At 42.2% G+C, this 23,086-nt stretch overlaps 2 protein-coding genes across 3 annotated transcripts in view; one reads left to right on the top strand and one right to left on the bottom strand.

Annotated features, from left to right (window-relative positions):
- LOC139330839 (amyloid beta precursor protein binding family B member 2) overlaps window positions 1-2,001 on the top strand; it is a 37,830-nt gene extending 35,829 nt beyond the window's left edge. For both annotated transcript variants that reach the window (XM_070961961.1, XM_070961962.1), the window contains 4 exons: window positions 154-234; window positions 351-466; window positions 597-779; window positions 1,185-2,001. In XM_070961961.1, the coding sequence (XP_070818062.1) occupies window positions 154-234; window positions 351-466; window positions 597-779; window positions 1,185-1,361 (557 nt within the window). In that variant the 3' untranslated portion in view covers window positions 1,362-2,001. The remainder of the gene's footprint in view (window positions 1-153; window positions 235-350; window positions 467-596; window positions 780-1,184) is intronic.
- Window positions 2,002-3,056: 1,055 nt separating this feature from the next.
- On the bottom strand, window positions 3,057-23,086 carry LOC139330840 (putative methyltransferase NSUN7). The gene is made up of 13 exons (XM_070961963.1): window positions 22,873-23,086; window positions 21,479-21,854; window positions 16,808-16,866; window positions 13,996-14,126; window positions 13,710-13,862; window positions 12,829-13,012; window positions 11,641-11,875; window positions 10,811-10,957; window positions 10,292-10,393; window positions 8,740-8,875; window positions 7,985-8,108; window positions 4,167-4,416; window positions 3,057-3,861 (listed from the first exon to the last, which is right to left on the bottom strand). Exons 1-13 carry the CDS (start codon window positions 22,891-22,893, stop codon window positions 3,473-3,475), a joined length of 2,307 nt encoding a protein of 768 aa, XP_070818064.1. The 5' UTR covers window positions 22,894-23,086; the 3' UTR covers window positions 3,057-3,472.

The following is a 23,086-nucleotide window of genomic DNA, read 5'->3' as shown; positions in this document are numbered from 1 at the left end:
TTCATCAGTGTTTGTTTATTTCTCTAGTTTAAGCCAATTATCATGTGTGGACTCCTCGTTTGGAACTTTGCGTTAGATGTTGTTGTGTGATAAAATTCCCTGTAGGCGATCTGCGCCTGTGCGTTTTAATCCGTGTGTGTTTTCTCTCTGCAGAGTTTCCCATGCCAAAGACCGAGTTGGTGCAGAAGTTTCATGTGCTGTATCTGGGTATGACGTCTGTGTCTCGCCCCATAGGTAAACCTCAACTAACACTGACACCCATACGCACATCATAACACATCCTGCATCCTATAAAAAAAATGTCGTCACACACTGTCTCAGTGTTCACTCTCATCTACTTTTGTCCTCAGGTATGGACATCATAAATGGGGCCATAGACAGCCTCCTGTCCTCCACAGGCAAAGAGGACTGGACTCCTGTCATCCTCAGCATTGCTGACACCACTCTGGCTGTCATCAAAGAAAAGGCAAGGGACTTTTTGTTGTCGTCCCGAGGGGTATCTGATAAATAAAAGATGCGAATGTGCTTGTCAATTAGAGAGAAGATCTAATAGAGCAGAGTTTAGAGTCTGATTCTTCTCTCGGCTGTCTGTGCAGGAAGAGGAAGAGGAGGTGTTGGTGGAGTGCCGTGTACGTTTCTTGTCCTTCATGGGCGTGGGACGGGATGTGCACACATTTGCCTTCATTATGGACACTGGGAACCAGCATTTCCAGTGCCATGTGTTCTGGTGTGATCCCAACGCAGGCAGTGTGTCTGAAGCAGTGCAGGCAGCATGTGTGGTGGGTTCATACTTTATTCTTTTGCTGTGAGATGAGATGACATTAGAAATGTAGTTCTGTTGTGTCACTGTCCTGAAATGAATAAAAACAAGGTTTTGTATTTAAAGGAGCAGTTTCACATTTTGGAAAATACACTTTTTAGCTTTTTTGCAAAGAGTTAGATGAGAAGATCGATGCTGCTCTCATAAGTACAGTAAATATGAAGCGACTGCTGGTTGGCCAAGCTTAGCATAAAGACTGAAAATGGGTTTGTATAATCTGTACAAGTATAAAAATGACACGTTGTGTGTTACTCTCTGACTGAGACAAACTGCTGGTAACATACATCTTGCCAAATGTTTTTGTCCCTTTTGACCCAAACCCAAATGATAAAAACTCATTTCACCCCATTTTCTTCTCCTTCAGCTGCGGTACCAGAAGTGTCTGGTGGCACGGCCGCCCTCCCAACGTGCTGGCTCCTCTTCCGCGCCCTCTCCAGACTCAGTGACGCGCCGGGTGACCACCAGCGTGAAACGTGGCGTCCAGTCTCTCATAGACACTCTGAAAACCAAGAAACAGCCGTCAGAACTCCCCCAGCAATGACCGTCACCAGTGACCACAGCACCCCCCCCAGCCGACGCCTGGACGCCACTCACACACTATCGCCACAACAACACGTAATCAGTACCAGTCATGGTAACCAATGATGTACATACATGTTAACACACACCACCGCAGATGAAGGAAGGAGGAGCAAACGTCCAGTACGCCTGACGATTTAAAAAAAAAAGAAGAAAACTTATCGGTTTCATGAGGAATGGAAAAGCTGGTGTCACTGGTTGAACTTTGACCTTTGAACGCTGCTGCGCCTCATTGGCCCTTACTGTATGTGGATTTCTGGGCCAGATGGATTACTTGATCAAGCATTCTACAGACAGGATACGGGATAATCCAGAAGGAAAAGATCCAGTTTCTATTGACCAGACCGGTTACTCAACCTTCGTTCATGCTCTGTTCCCTTCTGTACAAACAGCCGGCAGCACAGTCAGAGCTCCTGGACTGGACATCAGAGACGCCAAGCTACAGGAGCCTTCCAGGACAGAAAAGGTGCTGTCTTGCTGTCAGGGGATTTTGACAGGTGAATACGAAAAGCAGCCGAGATCAGACAGAGAAAACCTGTCAAGACGCCTCCACCCCACCAAATGGCATAGAAATGTCTTGATCCTTTCGACATGTGACAGACTTGAAACAGACAAAAACATCTCAACATCTCCTGTGAGGACGAAAAAAGTGATTGTAATAATGAAGTGTGTGTAAATGATTGTACGTAGGAAGAGAGAATTTAGGGCACAAGACTTGTAGATATGAGGGGGAGATGGGGGGTTGGTGACAGAAAATGAGACAGATGTGGGTTTTGATTTTGCATGTTTCCTTTATGGAATAAGTTTTATGATGATGAGTTAATAAGGGTCTCAATAAGAAGAGTGGTGAACACAAAAGAAATAGATGCTCTCAGCACAAGTCATCTCCACTTGACCATGACTGAATTTACACTGGCACAAAGAATCCGGCCTCGTCCTAACCTATACCTGAATATACGGTTATTCTCTGCCCCATTCACAGAATTACAATTAAGGATTGTCAGTCAAGACTTTTTACTTTCCATTCCTGTGATGAATGAAGACATCAGCAAAAGAAAGGTAACAGTTTTTAATGTATTTTGAAGCTTTAAATTAGTTAAGATTGTAACTTTTTTTGCATACATTATAGAAAAACTGAGTGTCAGAGCTCAGGAATGTTACATTGCTTATGTTCAAACTTTACAATTTCCTCAGGAATCTTTATGCATACAGATTAATGTGGTAGCAAGAAAGTCCAGATCCAGGCTTTGACTTTGGCAGATTTGAAGTGCTTGTGGCTACAGTGGTACACAACAGTGTCTGCCCTGCTTGGATGGCGTGGAAAAGATCAAATCTGTGCCACACAGTAAGGGTTAACTGTATTTTCTCTTCCTCAGTAAATCCAGCCAGTCTACTCCCACTCACAAACAAAATATACCCACACACACAAATACACACACACAGCAGCAAAAAACACTTTGCTGTCACTGCTATCAAAATCTTTACACCGCTCTTTTGGCTCGGGGCCACCACCTGCACTCGACATGAACTCTGTGAATGCAGTCCAATCTAAATGAAAAAGACACACACACACACATACACACAAAACAAAACAAACGAGAGATGCTGTAAATCATTTCAGTTCTGTTCTTCACTCATCTCTACACCATGTAATTGTAATCTGTTGTGACAATAAATGCATTACCAAAAGAAAAAGGTATTAGCTTCTCAAATATGTCCTTTAATTTTTCAGGTCAGTGGAACCCCGTCTAACAGCTATTCATCATGTAGTGACATTGAAATGACATTGGCCCGGGCCTATAAATATATGCAGTTTGATTAGATTCTTACTGTGGCAAGGTTGTTCTTTATGGTGCACAAAGACACTGTAATAATGACAAGTAATAATTACAAGTAACAATGGCTCTACAAGCACTTAAAGGTGACCTACCTTTCACATGTTCTATATCATTTTGCTGTTCAATAACACTGTACACATTTTGGCGTTAGATTTAGATGCTACTGGCTTTATTTGGGTAAGAATTTGGCACAAATGTTAATACTTCTTTTATATTTGAGTAGGTGTTAATGAGCTCAAAACAGAGGCCTGGATTTGACCATAGCATCCTTCAGGAGACTGGATCGGGAGGGGGGTACAGTTTGAGCAGGGCTCCTCCACTTGTTGTAGTTGAAGCTGGGGCTGAATCGTGTTCGGCTGTGCTGAGGTGGGAAGAAGCTGGGGAAGTGAACGGGAGGTAGGACAAGCACCACAGGCTTCAGCACCTCCTGATGAACTCTGCGGGGACGGACAAGCGGGGCCAGTGGGGTGGCAGGGGGAGGGGGAGGAAGTAGGGTGGAGGTGGAAGTTGTAATGTTGAAGACAGGGCTGATGCTTTTCTTGGGTGTGCTGTCTGGTTTGGAGGAAGAGAAGGAGCTGGACACAGTGTTTTTTAAGGCCTGCAAGCGCAGTGCTTTGGCTTGTCCTGAAGGACAAAAACAAAGAGATAGAGGTCATAGGGAGGGGGACCAGACCAAAGGACAAAAAGCATTGAGAGCTGAACTACTTCTGTCCGAGAGAGAAGACTGACACCACTCTCATATTTGTGTAAATATGGAGCTATGGCCAAGGAAACAGTTAGCTTAGCTAAGTTTAGCTGTAGCTTCATATTTACACAAGAAGCTACAGACTTGAGACTGGTGTCAATGTTCTCATCTAAGTGAATAAGCGTGTTTACCAAAATGTCTCCTTTAATCAGCTGTATGAACCCCATAAGATAATCATGCTCACCTTGAGATGACTGCTGCCTGTTAGTAAATTCCAGATGTCCACACAAAGTAGTACCATTGCTGCCCTTGGTCCCTTGGTTTCTGGATTGAATACTGACAGAGGCGTGAGCTTGGGATGGTTTTGTCATCTTGTTGGTGTGGCCACGCTGCTCTTTTCTGGTATGCTGTTTGGAACCGATCCTGTCCAATATGCCTTTGGCATTTGCTCTGACAAGCACAACGTGTGGCGCCTCTTTGACCACTGGCTCAGGCTGTTGAGACGCGACAAAGCAATAGATTTTATTTTCTAAGACATTACCAAATAATTGTTAGGGTGAAAAATGTGTTAGTGAATGATGTGCCAGGTGAACTCACTGTCTAACAGGCCACCCACACACCCCAAAATACTAATAGTAAATTATCACAAATCCACATTGTAAAATGTGTAAAGGGCAAAAAGAGAGGGGGTAAGGAAAAGGACCAGAGGAGAGGACAGAAGAAATAAGGAGAGGAGAGAGCCACCATGTCCTTACTGCTGGCTTATGTTATAAATCTATATTGTTTAAGCACTAAGCAAAGTTATATGATCAACATTTAATGGATACACTAAATAAAAAATACATTTGTTTACCATAGTAAAAATAATTAGAATTAATGGTCTAGTCGATGAGCAAATAAGCAATACTGGAGGAGAGGAGAGGAGAGGAGAGGAGAGGAGAGGAGAGGAGAGGAGAGGAGAGGAGAGGAGAGGAGAGGAGAGGAGAGGAGAGGAGAGGAGAGGAGAAAGCCACCATGTCCTTGCTGCTGGATGCAGGGTCACCTGCTGCCTCAGCACCAGCCCACACAGCGGCCAACTGCTCTCCTCAACGCCTGAATTATTCACAAGCACAGCGCACACTACGGGGACATGCAGCCTGCGTGCGTTTATGTGTGTACTTTGTTTTTAAGTGCTTGCTTGTACTTTAATGCAAATGCGTATGTGTTTGTACAAGCTGTCTGTAATTCTATGTAGACAGGTATATGTCCATGCATACTGTACAGTGTGCATGTGCATACGAGGAGTGTGCATTTTGTACATGTGCATGAACTTAATTGTGCTGATACATACAGGTAAACATGCGTCAGAAGCACAGCTGTAATGCAGTCTTTGGTGGACGCCCTGAACTTCATTGATGCTAACTCACACAGACACGGGGCGGTGAATTATTCAACAAACACTCTCCCTTGCCTCCCTTTCTTTCCCCTCACCCCTGTAAATCTCACTTCCTCTCCATCTCCTCTAACCAACTATTCCGTGTAAATCTCTCATTTCCTTCCACACTCTGCCAAACCTAAGTGCAACGGCTACCTTGGAGCTGAACCCATACTTATGTCCAAAATCTTATATCCAATATAGCTTATATATATATATATATATATTATATATATAGCTGTGCAAAATAAAATGAAACTCATCCTAAACAATGAGGAAAACAAAGGCAAAGTTGGAAGAGTAGGGATCTGAATCCCCTGTTGATATTGTCCAAATCTGTCCTTCAGAGGTTGGGGTCTGTCCACCTGTGATGTACTCTGCATTCTTCGGAAATCAGGCCAGAAACACATCACTTGACTATCTTTATTGTTCCCAGCTGTTTCTGTACGGCGGGCTCATAAAGAACTTTACTGGCTGCCGCTGTGACAGTTGATGTAAGCCAGACAGCATTCAAACACTTATATAATTGCTATTTTTATGGCACTTTTCAGAGTGCCACAATAACCTTTGATTAGCTGAGTTTATTAGAGGTAGGGAGGAAAAATCCTGTTTGAGGCACCATTACAGCAGTTTGATTATCTTTTCATTTCTATCTGTGGAGGTATAAAACATGATGGATGGCCAGAGCGGAACAGACACTACAGGGCGAGAGAGCTCCGTCACACCCGGTGGGGGAAGATGGCTTAATAACCCAGCGCTGGCATCATAAGCATGAGAGCAGATTTCATAACGTGAAGGAGTATTTTGTGGATTATGAGGATGTGGGGAAAGCCTAACCACACAGGCCTGATGATACACCTTTACCAATCCTGTGGATACACTGCAATACACTACACCTATAACCAGTTATGGCTGGGTTTACCTCCTGGTTCAGTCTCACTGTCTCACTTAACAACCAGCAACAAAAACGACATAGAGATAGAGGGGGAGAGAGGGGAGACATAGAGGGGGTCAGGTGACAGCAGGCGGGAAAGAGGGTCAGTTTGGCTGAAACCTAAAAACTGAAAGAGAGAGACTTTGTGAAGCAATGAAAGCCTGTGAACAGACACACAGACTAACACAACAGAATCAGAGACAAAGTGCATCCCAATTACGAGTGTTCATGAAAGAGAATTTATCAGAGAGCTCCTCTCAGACACAGACATTTTTGAAATTGCTACAGTAAACCCAAATGGCTTCAAAGACTCTTCTGCAGTGTCTAATTTTCCAGTGTAGTTCATTAGCACCTTCATGGACATATTCTCACACAGAAAGATGGACCAGATCTGGTTTCTCTCTATTCTCCTACTTGTTTTCTGCTTTGAGTAATGAAATTCGAGACCAATTCTCTGCTCCAACTGCATGCTCAACCTCTCCCACTCCTCTAATCATTTCATCTCATCCTGCCATACCTGATTTCTATTCCTAAAGCTGATTTCTCTTTTCTCTCTGACTGCTGATCAGACTCGGTTGAGACACCTGCGTCTGTGAACCAACATTCCCATTTCGTCTAGCCGCCTGACCTTGTTCCTCCTGTACTTTTTTTCTATCTCAAAGACTTGACTGACTACCTGTCACAGTCTGTGCTGCTCATTTTCACCTGATTTCATCTTCAGTAGCCTGGCTCCCAGCTCACCTTCTCCTTTCTGCCCAAACAAAGACATTCAAAGAGCCCTGTTTCTACGCTTTGAAGACAAACATGCTTCAGTTTCCCAGAGGATCGATTGTTTTTGACAGACAGCAGGAGGCACTGCTTCGTCATAATTCCCACACTTGTCTTAAAGCTCGCCAATCAAACTTTCACTGTGTGTATCATGAGAGAGCCAACTGTGTGATGACTTTTCAGGGCCCAGACGAAAGCAGGTGGAGGACAAGGGAGTTTCTCAACAGACAGACGGGATCAGTCACTGTTTAACTTCAGTGGGTACTGCATGTGTGTGTATATATGAAATTATACTCAAAGATTTTTTTTCTCTGCAGCACTTTGAACACTGAACAAAGGTTCACTGACACACATGCATATACCAGTAAGCCAATAAGACTCTGGTATCATACTGGGAGAGCCCATGTCTGGTCTGGTGCAGGTCTAATGTTGGATCTCTCCTGTCACTGAAGACCAGACAGCTTGCCAGAGTCGGATGCTACATGAGCTAAATTTGTCCCTGCTTTTCTCTCTGGCTGCGCTGTCCAAAAGCAGCTGGTGAAGGAACTTTGTGAATGAGCTACAATAGATTGTGTTAACGAAGCAAAATGATCATGCAGATAGACTATGACACTTCGCAGAAAAAGATCCTGACTTTGCATTTTATGAGAAAAATGTTTTCCTTATTACAGTTATTTTTGTTGCTTTTATGAGGCAGCACCTCGAGAAACTGCACCTCAAACTTACTGCTGCAACATTGAGCAATGGTGGTGTCTTGTAGTCACCAATATACTTAACAAAACATTGACACGTTAAATTGAGCCTTCACTTCCTGTGGTTGATAAATCAAGTGTTAAGATAAATATTATAGTGTATATTGGCAATGCACATATTATCTTATCGGCGTCAGCTCATCAGGGTTAACCACTGCTTCGCTCTATGAGGTTTCTATTTATGTGATGCTTACCTCTCTTTTGAGAACAGCCAGAAAGCAGCCATTGCTCTTTTCTGAAGACTCCAACATGAAAAAGGGGTCTATTTCCTCAGGGCCCTCAGCATGGTCTAGAATGCTGAATGGGGAAGGACTAAGCCTAGATGAAACACACATACACAAACAAAATTACAATATACAAAAGAACACATAAAGGCAGCTGCTAAAAATAGAGCTTAAAACAAGCCACTTTAACTAAGTAAGTAAATGCACATAAATCCAGCAGTTATCTAGGAAAAGTCAGTGGGATCCATACAAGCACGCTCTGCGTTTTATTTATGGGCCTGAGGCAGGGCCAGCACACCAGGCCAGCTCACTGCACTCAGGACTCAAGTCTACAGGAATGGTAAACTTCAACAAGTCTTAAGTTCTTCAAACCACACAGACACTCACACAGACACACACATAGACACACACAGAAACGAACAAAACAAAAAACAGAAAGAATATAAAGTACGTCAGTGCAAAGGCAAGCTGTCTGAAAATCTTTTTTTCTGCCCTTTTCACAGCATTTAGAGACATCAAATGGCACCTTTGATTATATTTTCACTGAATCTCCCTCAGTTCCTGCCTGAGGTGTGCTGAGACGTTGACAGAAGCCCGTCAGAAGGGAAACAGACAAACAACCCAGCAGGCTGACAGACAGTGAGGCAAACAGACAAAGAAAGACGATGACAGAGACAGATGCAGAGTGTGCACCAAGGCTCTGAGGTACAGACACTGAGGCTGACCTGAAGTTGGCTTGTTTTGGATCCCCCTCCTGCTCTGATTGGACCTTAGCTTGCTCCAAAGCTCTGCTCACCACCACCTCATTCTCCTCTGGGTATGATGAACAGGTAGAGTATACCACTGCCAAAACCCTAGGGACTATACAAAAAAGGTGTGCATTTTATCAACATACTGCATGTACTGTAAATAAATATAATATAGATAAAACTTAACCTCTGTGTGTTGAAAATATATTGCACATTCAAATATAATTCAAATAAATAAATCCGTAATGCAAAAACATTCAAATAAAGCTGCTTCATTGACATGAGACCGCACTCCTAACAACAAACTCATTTCATGTTCAATTAAAGCAGAAGGACAGATGAGCAAACACACATTCAAAAGTTTTTTTCCTCTCATTTTATGACAATTAAGTTAGATTATTCAAACTGAACTGTCCTCCTCATCAAGCGCTCCCTTTGAAGAAATGGGTTCTTGAATATTAATTTCTTCGCTCTGTTTACGTACGTACATGGCTCATCTTATGCAACTGCTGCTGGCTTGTAGATCTGTGAAGCTATCTGCCATTTGATTTCCTTCATTTGAGCTTTGATTTCTTTCTTGTTCTCTAATCATAGCCCGACAAAAACAATTAACACCGAGCTGATGGCAAATAAAACCTGCTTGGATGAGGCAAATCGGCTCCAAGCGAATGAGAACGGTTGTTTGTAAGGAAGATGAACTGAGGAAAGGAGACGAGAGGACTGAGGCATGAGATGACCTGTTCTACGATTAACCCTCCTCACAGCTGGGACTTGTGCTATGGACGTGTGTTTGTATATGTCTGTGTGAGCATTTGTTTATGCGTGTGCCGTGTGTAGAGACACTGAAATGAGATCAGTGACTCAACCAAGCTAAGGCACTTGATACACACCCACCATTAATTAGCAGTCCCATTAGAAAGCATCTACACTGGCGAAAATGCAGACAAGGGTCGATCAATGGCTGTGTGATTAGAGGAGCTGGTTCTCAATGCCCCTGACAGAGAGACTCCACCTGCTCGATGAACATGACCCAGGCCAGCACAGAGAGAAGAGCGCTGAACAATACAGGATGGACTGTGGCTAATGAGTGCAGCTCATGGATGCCGATTAACATGCCGCTGAATGGAATAAAATACAACACACAGAACTCAACTGAGCAGAAAAGCACTGACTGTAGAACAGAACTGTATACAATAGAATATGATGGGACTTAACAAAGTAGGTCCCCCTGAATGTTTGCAATAAAAAACAGAATCACTAATCATTTGTTTAAAACATGCAAGGAATGCTGCAGCAGACTGTGGCTGACCGGAGCACAGCAACATTAGCATTCCCAATTAAGACTCAGACAATCTCCCAGGGAGAACACAGGCTTCAGCCTAATGGCACACGAGATTAGACAATTAGGAAGTATAAGCTTCATTGTGTCAGAGAGGTGAGAGATGCTACATGCTCCAAACTGAGCTCTTATGATGCGTGTCTGAGTGTGTGCATGTCAGCAGGAGAGCAGGTGGTTCGACACACTCACACTTCAAGGCGTGATCAATATCTTTCCTCTGCTGAGCTACCAGAGTCTGCAGTTTGCTCTGGGCTATAGAGCCCTGGGACAAGTCCTGCAGCAGGTCAGTGTCTGAAAAACAAGCATTTCAAAAGAATGTAATCTCGATTTTATTAACTGATCTGAGTGTGCAGCGTGTAAGTATGAGTTATGTATTAGCAACTGTAACATCAATGACATCCACAGAAGGTTGGGAAGTGCAGCCAATGAGAAGACTGCGGATCAACAATTATCAACAATATTCAAAACTAGATGAAGCATATCAATAAAATGTATTCAATGGAAATTGTTATTTACTGTGATGTTCTTCATCTCCTGTTAAACACAGAAAATCAATTAATGAAGTCAAAAAAAGTCTGACAGAGTTGTTCAATTGAAATTATTCTATTTTATATTTATGTATTAAATCACTGCTTATCAATGAATTCTGCTACTATTTCTGATATGTACTCTTTATGGCACTGCTGTAGTGCATAGATCCATACGTACCTCCATTCTCTCGCAGTATGAATTCGACTGGGTTACTGATTGCGGACACAGAACACTTGGGGGTCAACAGGATGACACGCACCCTCTGAAGTCGCTTGTCACCACGCTTGTCCAGCGACTGGAAGTCCTCTGGTATCAGCTTCACATCTGAGCAGAAAGCACATAGAGTTTAAGGAGAAACACAAATTTGCTCAATGATTTAAGTCTGTTTACGATGCCCTGCTATATTCCTTTGGAGAAAAATCTATTGCCTGAGGGCATCTTTTGCAATTATAAAAATGTCAGCTTTGTCACATATGCTTAATTGTTTCCCTAATGACTGGCTGCAAAGGCAGCATATAATATTTTTCATACAGCTCTGAATCCAGTTCCATGTCTGTCAATAAGAGCCTCTGAGAATTTGTTGACAATGACAACTACAAATTTTTCAACCATTTTTTGTTCTGGTTGTTAAATAAATACTGCAAATCTTTGATGAAAATGGTCATCTCATGAAAAAGTCTGTCAACAAAAATTGACAAGATTAAGTTACTTCACTTAACCATAATAGGCCATTTGCAAAAAAAAAAAAAAAAAAAAGTTAGTTTGAAAAAGACAAGAAACAAGACAAGAAATATTGTTGGCCTTGTCTTGTTTCTAAGTTTCTTGTTTCCCTTTCATTCAACTGAAAGACACATGAAAACAAAGACAGACTGTGGAGTCGTGAAGACAAAGACAATAACAGACTGCTGTTTTCTCTGCTTCCATTTCTTTCTGTCTATCTCCTCTCTTTTTCCTCTCACACAAACAAACAGACACTGCACTCATGGACACATCCATTTTATGCCTACTCTTGCAGCCCATGGCGGCGATGACCTGCTGCAGCTCCTCCCTCTGACCGTTTGTACGGTCACCGACACAAACGTAGACTGTGGGCTGGTTGTTGCCGTTGGCTTCATGTTTCCCTGCAATTAGGGAGGCAGTGTGGGAGACAGTGAAGCCAGAGAAGCAGCCCACCATAAGAACATCTCCTTCCTCTGGTAGCAAGGAGCACACTGCATTTGGTCCCAGGCTACAAGATTTATCCTGCAGACACATTGAGTAAAAGCGTGAGTTTGATAAAGAGACTGACACAACTCAAACTAAGACTTCTAGAACCAGGTTTCTGCACAGTACAAACAATCTACAAACTGATGAGACGCAAACTAGGATAAGAGAAAGTAGAAGAAAAAGTTGTGTATGGGAGCAGTAAATAGAGCAGTAAATAGAAATGAGGCAGGAGAGAGAGTTAGAGCAGCTGTTGCAAAGCAGGTACTGGGGGGAGGCAAGATGAGGAGAGGGAGCAAAAGAGGAGTGGAGAGACAGAACAAGAGTGCAGTCAGATTACAACAGAAATGTCCTTCAATCAATGGGGTCCCTTCTGGAAATAGTGCTGAACGCATCCCTGTGGAACCACTGAGCTGGCTTGGGTTTCTGTACTTAGTATCCAGATCACAGGGTTTGTTGGGAAAGACAAACCAGGGAGGAGAAGAAGAAGGACATTTGAAAAGACAAAAGAATAGTGGAGAGAAAGTGTGACAGAAGCTCATAAAATGGAGAGAGAGGGAGGTGATTAATTAGGCAGTGGTGTTGAATATTTGATTGAATTTGGCTGTAAAATCAGATTTAATTGTGTTGTGGTGCAGCGTGCTGCTTACAGTTTGTATGGCAGCTTGACTTTAATGGAGAAGAAATTAAATGATTAAACTGCTTTCCCCCTCCCCGACCGGAGGATTCTTTATGGCTCCAAGTGAAGTGTGAGCGGAAGTGATGTGAAATATTTGGATCTGGGAAAACTAATCTTAGTTGGCATAAGGGATCTCAGTCTTATAATCAATTTGAGCAAGTCCATTACCAAAGTGAAATCATAAATATCGAGGAAGACTGATGGAGCTGAACAGATTTCAACAGTTATGAGAAAGTCTCCAGGGAGAGGGCTGCTCTTGTCAAAAACCTCCTCTCTCTCTCTATCTCCCCCTCTCTCTCTGTGCAGCTTGTACCTGGATGATGAGTTTGTGGTCACTCAGCAGCTTAGTGGAGTTCAGCTGAGCCTTCAGCTGAGCAGGGAGCACCAGTATATCCCCACAGTGGAGATCCTGGCAGAAGGTCTGGCCCTCCAGCTGTCCAACTGATTTAACCTGTGAGAAGCCCGCACTCTTGAGCACACGTTGGACCTCATCAAGGCTAAAGGAGGGGAGGGGAGGGGAGCAGGAGAAAAGATTCAAGAAAGCCCAAGAGAAAGAATGAGGGAGGGAGGGAATAAGGTGAGAGGAAGAAAGCAGAAGACTGTAATCATAGATAATAATAGTGTGTAGAATCACGATGTGGCCTTTTACAAGACGCTTATAGGAAAATGTGCTATAAAAGCCACTGAGGTACACTCATGCACGCGCACACACCACTCGTCCCACAGGTGACCTTTACAGTCCCAGTGCTTGCTGAGGGTTGCTGCTGATTGAATCTGTCCAAGGCAGCAGGATTTACACCTAACTGAATCAGCCTGTCGGGGCATGTGCCAGAACACACATTAACACACACACACACACACACACACACACACACACACACACACACACACACACACACACACACACACACACACACACACACACACACACACAATGGCACATAGACACACACATACATACACACACACACATACACACGGTGGTTTAATTGGATGTCAGCTGGGCACCTGGCCCATAAAGCATTGGGCAGCACCCCAAGTTAAAGGTCTGTGTGTGACGGCTTGCACACACTCTGTACTGTATATGCTTACAGCACATTCCTGTGTTTGAGTACAGGTGTGCATGTACAGGTGTACGCCATCTGCGTCCAAGTGTGTCAATGCGTGCTGTATGTTTCTGTGTGCACAGCTGACCTGCTCTTTAGTGTGTTGACCCATGCGTAAAGTGGAAGGCTACTTGATCTCTCCTGCTTCATCTTCACACTCTCCGGCAGGATACACTCAATGGACAAGAGATCATGTTTGATCCTGCAGCGGGCCAGAGAGGCTGCCAGCTTGGTTTTAAACCTTCATATAACACATACAAAAGAAAAAGATGTTTATGTTTCTTTCTAAGTTTCTACTCCCTTGTATAATTCCACTCAAAGTTTGGGGACTTTCTTTTTTTTGTGGCTTTTCTCTGTTATTTTTCTTTGCTTACCTGAGGAGGTAGCTCTCTACATCTCTAACTCGCTGTATGATCTCATCCTCGCCTTTGCGTTCCCGTGGGACAAACTTTCTATCCTGGAAGTCATACAGCATGACGGCAACAAGGCTCATCTGATCATCTGGCTAAAGCATAAGAACAAACAGTACGGTTAATTGGTGACTTCTGTTTTAACAAGAGAACAATGGAAAAAGGTGGAAAAAGAAGAGGCTGCACGCCTAATAGACAAAATTTCTCTTTTTAAATAACATGACTGAGACAAGCTTTTATTTGCTGAATTCCGCCTCAAAGGTTAGCTGCATATAGTACATATTTGGAACACACACATGCACAAAACCAAGGCAACACAACATGACAATTGCAAATACTGGACTGGTGATTGCTCTGTTTTGGCTGCCTAATGAGGGGTACAGTGCAGTGATACAATTTATCTGTATTGATTTAGAAATTAATTATCCACTTTGCAGAAAATGATACAGACATACAGTAGCTCAAGGAGGTCCTGCCATGACCCCACTGCTGCCACTTAATAAACCATTGGAGGACACCTGAGTTATATCTCTACCTCTCCTCCTCTATTATAATCTCCATCCCTTCAGCTCTCTACTTTCTCTTTTTCTTTCCATACCTTTCTCTCTCTCTCTCTCTCTCTCTCTTTCTCTCTCTCTCTCTCTCTCTACCTTTCTGTCCCTAAGGGTGGGAGGGCACCAGCCACATTAGTGGCAGATGGTGTTCCACAGCAGCAACAGCTTGCAGCATCCTCACTACTGGGCTAATGGGCCGAGAAGCTCAAATGCTACAAGGGTTTATGCTGCAGCTAAGGAATTAGCCAGCACTTATTATTCATTCCAGAGGATTTAATTTCATTTTTGGAAAGGTCGCTTTCAGAGGCAGGTTGTGGCACTCCACTTCTCCTCTCTCATCTCTCAAGTTCCACTTGACCTTTACCAAGGTGAAACCCTTGGGTATGGGAAAATTCCCAGACATTAAGTTGCCTGGCAACAGCGTCCCATGGTGGGAAAATGGCCTACAGTAAACATGCCTATGACGTAAGACATTGGCTCGGTTTCACTTTACTTTGACTACTTTTCAATTTTATCACATAACCATAAACTGGATTTGAAAATAATGTTAGTGTTACTGCTAAGCTGCTAAATGCTACATGCTAAACTTGGCCAATGGCAAAATTCAATCAAGTATTATGAGACTATGAGACACTAATAATAATTCTCAGTTTGATATATGTTTATCTTTAACGTTGGACAGAGCAAACTGCTATATGGCTCACTCTACATGGGCCTTGGACCTACTGCACCTTAAATGTGCCAGCATGCCTAATATGCCTGCCTCACATCCATATTGTCCCATTGCTTTTTCCATCCTCCACAAGATTTACGCTTCATTTTCTCTCCACTGTGATCAAATGTGCCAGAGGCTCTTTCAGCACACAAGTCTATCTATATCTTCATTTTTCATTCTTATTTTTTCTCCCCCAACACCCTCATGTACCTCTCTTTTTCCAGTCTGCCTATTCCCTCTCACCCACCTCTTTTTCCTTGCTCTATCAAGGTTGAACTTTATAGATGCCAGCAGTGTAAAAGGAGGTGAGAGTGAGTTCTGAAGACTGTCTCATTGTGTCTGGGCTTTATTGTGTCGCCAGAGGGATGCAGAGTAACGACCTGCCTCTGACACATAAGGAAACCCATTCATTTCACGGGGGTCATATTTCATGAGGCTACCATGTGAGTGTACTGTATGTGTGTGTCAGTGAGGGGATTGCTTTGCAAACCCACACTCATGTGTATTAGTGTCTGTAAATACAGTACACAGTATCCCTCACTGAAGTCGACATTGTTCGTCTATAACCTTTATACTCTGTGACAGCTCTGTTTTCTGTTTACACATTCTCTACCTCATGCTATCATTACTCTCCTTCTCTACCTGACTCTGTGCGCTCTGTGCATGTTTTATCACCATCCAGACTGTTGCTACAATGCTACAGCAGCCCTCCTGTTTCCACAGCTTCTTTTATGCGGAGTGTTAAAAGTAGGGCAAAAGTACATGCCAATCTCCTCCAGAGGATACCTCCTCATTTAAGTCGCAGAGTATTCTTCCACCATCTAACAGCCGCAGGTTCAGGGCTGTGCTGGGAATCTTTCTTACTACGACTACGCAGCATATTCTTAGTATCACTGCTAACATTCAGCACACCGGCTCTAGGACAAATGTAGGATAGACACAGTGCAGAATACACCCAGACATCACATCCAAAGACACTGCCCCTGGCATGTTGCAGCATTTTGATAACATCCCTAATTAATGGGGTGTTTTGCTTGAGAAAAGCAATAAAGGAAAAGCCACAGTCTACCACATAGTACCTTTTACACGTTACTCCGAAGGGAGCAATTGTCATTGATTAGAGTAGGGAATATAAAAGACAAGAGGTGCATTGTAAGTTGATGAAAGGAGTGTAAGAGTAATACATCAATTTTGCTGTTCTTGACGTCTAGAGAACCGAACAAAGACGATGCGGAGAATGAACAGCAGCACATGAATATTGGAGACCACTGAGTAAAGCACTGTCAAAGGATTGTGAGCAAATGAGTTTAGGAGAGCAGCACAAGGCAAACAAGGTGATAAGGCATAGCCTGGTAACCCCCAAATCTTAAGTGTAACTATCATTTTTTGGGATTTTCAGCAGCAAACTAAAAGTGACAGATATCACTCCCTGTCATGTAATAACAATGTTTATTTCTCTTAAACCACTGTTGTAGTACAACATACTGCTCCTGTGGAACTCACTTACCATTGTCTGACTTAGGTAAAAGCAGCTTTCAATCATGATGTCCTCCAGCAGCTCTTGATCTGTGCAGAAAAAGCAAAACAAGGTTAGGTAGAATGATGGAAATGCAGTGATGAAGATTTCCATCACTAATTATGTGTCTGTGTGATAATGATGCATATTAGTGCCATCTTTTATATCAGTGTCTAATTATCCCTAGAAACCAATCCTGACTCTTCATTTCGAGCATGAGATAGAGGCACAAGAAATTACTCCTATCCATTAAATGGTAAAATATATGCTACGAAGGACAAATCCATATCGAATGATGAGAAGATGTCTTGAAAAAATGAGAGAAAAAAGATTAAAACAAGGAGCAAGAGAGGCACCTAGAGGCACCCCAAATGACCGTGATTTAATTTGAAAAGATAATTCAATTAAATTGTGTGTGGGGGGGGTAGTTTCCCATGATTAAATGCTTATTTGGTGCTTAATTAGGCTTAATCTGATCTTGCCTAATTCCTTTCATTTATTGTGCCTTTGGTGAGTGGGTGTGTGTAATCAGAGGACTAATGACATGAATGATATCTGAAGAAATTAACAGGTTACAGTTCAGACTGGACTGTGTTCATGTGAATCTTGTTCTTATTTTATTAAATTCCCGTCACCTGCTAATGACCTAATGGTGACTAGATGGACAAACTTTATTCATTATTTTACACTTTTATATTATGCAGATACGGATACCTATCATAAAACTTTAATTGGGTCTGTTTTTCCTTTTCTTCCAAGGCTGTACAACTGAACTGTGCTTGACCTTCATTATCATCATCATCATTCATATCAGATATCTACTGTATGTGTGGGTTATAGAGTTTTTTCATCCCCAAGCCCTGCCTGTTATATCATGAAGGCAGCAATTTTATAGCCTGCAGGAGGCTTTCTCTCTGAAATATACATTAAAAAAAAAAAAACACACAGACTTATCCCTTCCATTCCCATCTGTGAACAGTGGGCTCTCCATTTCAATGTGAGGGAGATGGAGATCCAGTTTATCGTGTTAGGATTAAAGAACAGCCACTTCCAAAGCCACTCTGCAGGTACAGTGTTTGCTCATTGCACACACTGGAAATGAGGAAAAAGGCTCATTTCTTTATCGTGGACATGTTTCTGGTGAGGTTGGAAAAAGCCTCTATACGGTACAGCAGAGGTCTAAATAAAAGGTGGAAATTAGCTAAGCATGAAAAACCATGGCTTTAATGTTAACATGTGTGTGCAGCATGTGTCGAACACACGCACAGTTGCTTTCTTGAGTAAATCTTTTTCTTCAAAGATGCACCTCTTAAGCTGCAGATAGGAGGTAAGCCCAGGACAGAGCCCATCCACTGCGACACCATGGAAACCACACACACTGCTGTTAACTTATCACAGCATCACAAATCATGCCAAACTATACTCTGTCTCAGCCAAATACACACTGGGCAGATAGTATGTAGTGCAGGACAATATCTGCATGGAATTCCATTAACATGTAGTACACAAACAAACTGCCAGGTAGACAAATGAATTTTTACATGTAATAGAGCTTATCTTTAATTGAGGTAACAAATGCATATCATCAGCAGTGGTCTAATTTACAGCATTTGCAGGTCAATGGGGTTTACAATAGTGGCTATTCCTGTAAAAAGCCTTAAAGATAAGCCCTGAAGAGATAACCAACAGTGCACACAGCGCAGACCCCAGAGGGAGCCATGATGGTTTGGTTTGTAGAGGTCATCGTCTTCCACATGCTATAAATCACACACAGCAGGGTGAGTAAAATACAGAGAAAATTCAGCTATAAATCACTTACAGTGGACATCTTTCCACAGCCAGATTTAACTTGTGAGACAAGACAGAATTTCTCAAATCACTCCTGACTCTGGAAGTTGACGTGCAAAAAAATGGCTTGAACTCAGTCTAACAAGAAATTATTCCTACACCAGCAGGAGGCACTGGTCATCTCAGGCCTTCATCCAAGTATTACACAATGAGCTGTGACTGATGGTGACTTGAGTCAAACAAATCCTTCGTGAAAGAGCCAGACCTGAATGCAAGCTCCTCGTCTCTTCAGTCAGGTCTTTGTTTCACAATCTTCCACATCACTGCACACAATTGCACATGAATCCTACAGAGGGCCAGTCAAAAACGCTACGTGCCATAAGTAAAGCAGCCACCTTTGGACTAAATGGCAACTCTGTCTTACATATATCCATATACTAACCACCTGCACATTTTAATATTTGCTGAGGCATGGTGCTGCTATGATTGTGGTCAAGGACAAAAAAAAAAAGACAGTCTTTCTCTCTCTCATCTCTAAATCCAGCTTAACACAAAGTGGTCCAAAGAACCTTTCTAGTGGTAAAGCAGCCACAGTCATCTGACAAGGGCATCTGGCAGTGCAGTTGGACAGTGTGGACAATGAGCCAGAAATACTCAGAGGAGTAGCCAGTGGAAAGAAAGAGGGAAACAGAAAAGAAGAAGGAAAATGGGACACAGCTCTTATGGCCAGAGACAAGGTCAACAAAATTTTCACGAGTAAAAATTACTTTACATTGTTAAACATCTGTCCAACCCTCAAGCACTGAGAACACAAAGCATGAGTGAACAAGAAATGAAACCTTGACAACATAAACTGCCTCTAGGTTAGCAATCAGTCACTCCAATGTGAAAAGGCTTTTTAAAGAGACGGGAGAGGTCAAAGAAATTGAAAAGCCCTAAAGACAGCCCCAAGAGACACAATGTAGTGAAGGAGGACAGGCAGAACAGCGAAGGCAAAAAAGGACTTGACTGCTAATATTTGTAATTAGCTGACTTCGGCTCCGTCTTTGTCAAAATGGCAAATCCACACCAGAGCGAACATCGTCACCAACTCTCACTCCATATTTTAGTTCTGACGGACAATCACAGCAGTGTCCTTAGCCACCGATACGGAGCTTACTGAGCAACGTTTTTTTGTTTTAACCAGATAAGAGTTATAATCACAAGATCAATACCAGAGCTCATTGGCTTTTTGCTCTGCGTGGATTTCGCTGCAGAAGCATTTCTTCCTTAGGTTAACTGACTTCAGCACAATTTTGGATCAGTCATTCCAAGGCAATGCACGAATCATGTGTCTTGTGTCTGTATGTGTGTGCGTGTGTGTGTGACTGCCAGCATGGGCGTGTGTCACTAGCAAATCAATTTCTGCACCAAAAGTCAGGCTGTTCGTAGGAGGAGGAAGAGGAAAGATTAACATTGGCTTCAAGGCTGTGTAGTTTCTGCTGCACCCAATTTCACCAAACAGCCAGCACGAGTGAAGCTAACATGTGAGTAAAATACATATGCGATCAACAATCATGTCCCCACAGCAGGAGTAAAGTTTCATCACTGAGCACCAAGCTGCTCTTCTTGTGTAACACTGATGTACTGTCAATTTGTTTCTTTGGAAATTGGTTTCACCTCAGACGCAGGAAAACTCTTCTACTTCTTTTTTCGATTAAACTATAGTCCATATGAAAAAACATAAAAATCAGGATTCTCTCTTGTGGTATCCCACTAGCTGAAATTCTACGAATGAACTAATAATAGAAATGTCAGACATGGGGGATGGGACCTGTACAGAGAACTGTATTAATGTGGCACTGATAAGACAGAAAATATCTGTCTTTAAAATAAACTCTGAACAAAAAGTGGATTAAATTCAACAAGAAATACACTATATTGCAGTTGTTGCACTTTTGCCTCTCAATACAGCCCATGCACAAATTTAATATGTTTTCATGTGCCAGCAGTAATAGCACATTTCTCATCCTAGTCAGCGTGTACAGGAATCCTCTCGTAGAGAGAAAGAAAAGGGTGAATTATTAAAAAAATGGCTTGGCAATAAGACCTCTGAATTTTCACTTATTACCCTTGGCAATCAAGTCAATTTCACCTTGTAATGTAAGTGCTAAGACCGACAGCTGTAAAACTAATATAGGTTACTGCAACAAGGTGCTGGGGCTTGTTATGATGGATATTTTGAAGTGATCTGCATTAATTGTGGGACATGAAGCCCGAGGCTTATCCAAGTTCAGTGGATGGATAGTTAGACGGAACAAAATCATTCATGGCTACGAGGGTGTTCCTGTGCTACCCTGACCTCTCCTTCCACTGAGAACACATTAAATCGATTCCAGCCATCTTCCTGCACTGACAGTCCACTCACCTCCCCTCCCTTATCACCATGGTGATTACACAGTCCTGTGACTTTGGTCACCCAGACCCCACCCTAATCCCAGATAACAGATTATGGGCCAGATTGATTTGTAGCATCACACAGAATTCCCTCTGGTCATTCAAGCATTTTTTCCCTTTCTATTTGCCCTTCATCAGTCTATCTATATCCAATTCTATGTCAATTAACGTCCCCAGGGCTATTCATTCTCATTTCAAATGCCTGTTTGTTTGCCTGGAATCAAATAGGTTTTACCTGTTTAATGCACCTGAAATTAATCAAAATAGGGGTTACTAGCCAAAAACACGCAACATGAATGTATAAATTGTGTGGATTTTTACATAAATACAAGGCTGTTGGAAAAAAAAGAAAGCACGGAAGGCAAAATGGAAAAATAGTAACAGAAGACGTTCAAGAAATCAAACCAATGTCACTGAACCAGTCACTTACGCACTCACATTTAAGTGTATTGAAGGCCAGCTCATAAGATGTACGTTGCATGACCTCATCTTTGATTTCAGGTAACTGGAGCCCTCTCTCTTTGCCATAATTCACCAAACGGTGGGCAGCAGGCTTCTCCAGGTGGTTATTCTGGAAGATGACTGACGCTAGCAGGTAAACCCTGTCTGGAAAGCCCAGCTGACCCTGGCTGGTGGTCTGGAGCTCTGGAGAAATGGCAGTGATGTCGACGGGGTCATCCAGAGGAGTCTGGCCCTTGCTGCTTGCAATCTGGGCGGCAGCCTTTTTTGTCTTGCATGTGGAAGAGCAACTGGGACGCAGTCCAATATTTTTATTTTTCACCATCTTCTTAGAGTTGTGTTTTCTCTCTGACACCTTAAAACACAGCATACAGCATACAATTGTTACTTTGAGGAAATAATAATAATACATAAATAATACATAAACAAACCACTCATACAGAAGATTTTAATTCAGACACTCAAAACACAATTACTGACTTCACTTTACTCCACCCATGTAAGTACAATTTATAGGCTCACACAGCAAAAAATCATCTCTCAATAAGAAAAAAGCAGAAGGAGGGGGGGAATCTTACATAAAATAAGCAAAACTATCTGCCAACAGAACAGGGAAATTTCACCTACCAAGGTTTTTAAAACAAGACAAGACAAAGTAGTTATGAACTTGTCAGTGTTGATGAAACAGATTTATAAGTTTCAAATAATGTTACCCAGAACCAGTAAAAAGATCTCAGTAAGAAGCTGTAATATCTTATTAAGAGAATTACGAACAAAAAAGCTTGAATCAAGTGAAATGCTCTTACATAAAAACTGCTGGTAAGAAGATATATCTTGTCACAGAAAAAACAGGTACATATTGCCTTGATTTAAGATATTTTCATCTTACTTACGTTTCACTTTTTGCAGTGCATTAGGTTAAATAAGTCATTTGTAAATAAAGGTCCTTAAATATTATTGTAAAATGTTCATCCAAATAAGTGACGTCACACATTGGAGCCATGATGTAAAACGCATAATTTTCAAATTTTGTTTTAGTACATTTTTTAGAGGTTATTTATTTGCTTTGTTTCATTTAATACAGGTTAGTTTATCAGGTTGCAGGAAAATTGACTCACGTTAGCTAATGAGCTAACCATTAACCACTTTAAACACAAACACTGTGAGCTAGCTTTAGTAAATTATTAAATTAGCATAGCTAAAAATACAACAGACTAACGTTAAAATAGCTATCGCTAACTAACGTAGCGTTGGGTAAAGTCGGAATAATTGGTTGAATTTAGCTAACTACCGCACTGATTTAAAAAAAAAGATGGCGACAGCGCCTATTAGCAGCGAGAAACTAAAAAATAATTCGGTGTCATTCACGTTACCTCATGAGAAGAGTGTCCCATTCTCCCTCCTGAAAACACTGTGTCCGTATCCAGGACTCTTCATCTTCACTGGTGCAGGTATGTGGTTTAACTGTTAGCCGCTCTGTTAGCCTACACTCGACGCAAAGTTTTCACTGCCAATAAATTCCGCACGTTATAAATCTGGCTCTGCTACTGATGTTCACTGCGAGCCCTGCTCATACCCTGGAGTCTT

This window comes from Chaetodon trifascialis, chromosome 5 (assembly GCF_039877785.1).
Source record: "Chaetodon trifascialis isolate fChaTrf1 chromosome 5, fChaTrf1.hap1, whole genome shotgun sequence".
Lineage (NCBI taxonomy): Eukaryota > Metazoa > Chordata > Actinopteri > Chaetodontiformes > Chaetodontidae > Chaetodon > Chaetodon trifascialis.
Note: the sequence above shows the minus strand (reverse complement) of the source record. Positions and strands in the feature narration are given on the sequence as shown.

Coding starts and splice junctions, on each gene's coding strand:
- LOC139330840 (XM_070961963.1), bottom strand. CDS start 22,893: ATGGGACACTCTTCTCATGAG. Junction 13,863..13,995: donor GTAGAGAGCTACCTCCTCAG/GTAAGCAAAGAA, acceptor TGTTATATGAAG/GTTTAAAACCAAGCTGGCAG. Junction 11,876..12,828: donor ACCACAAACTCATCATCCAG/GTACAAGCTGCA, acceptor ATGTGTCTGCAG/GATAAATCTTGTAGCCTGGG.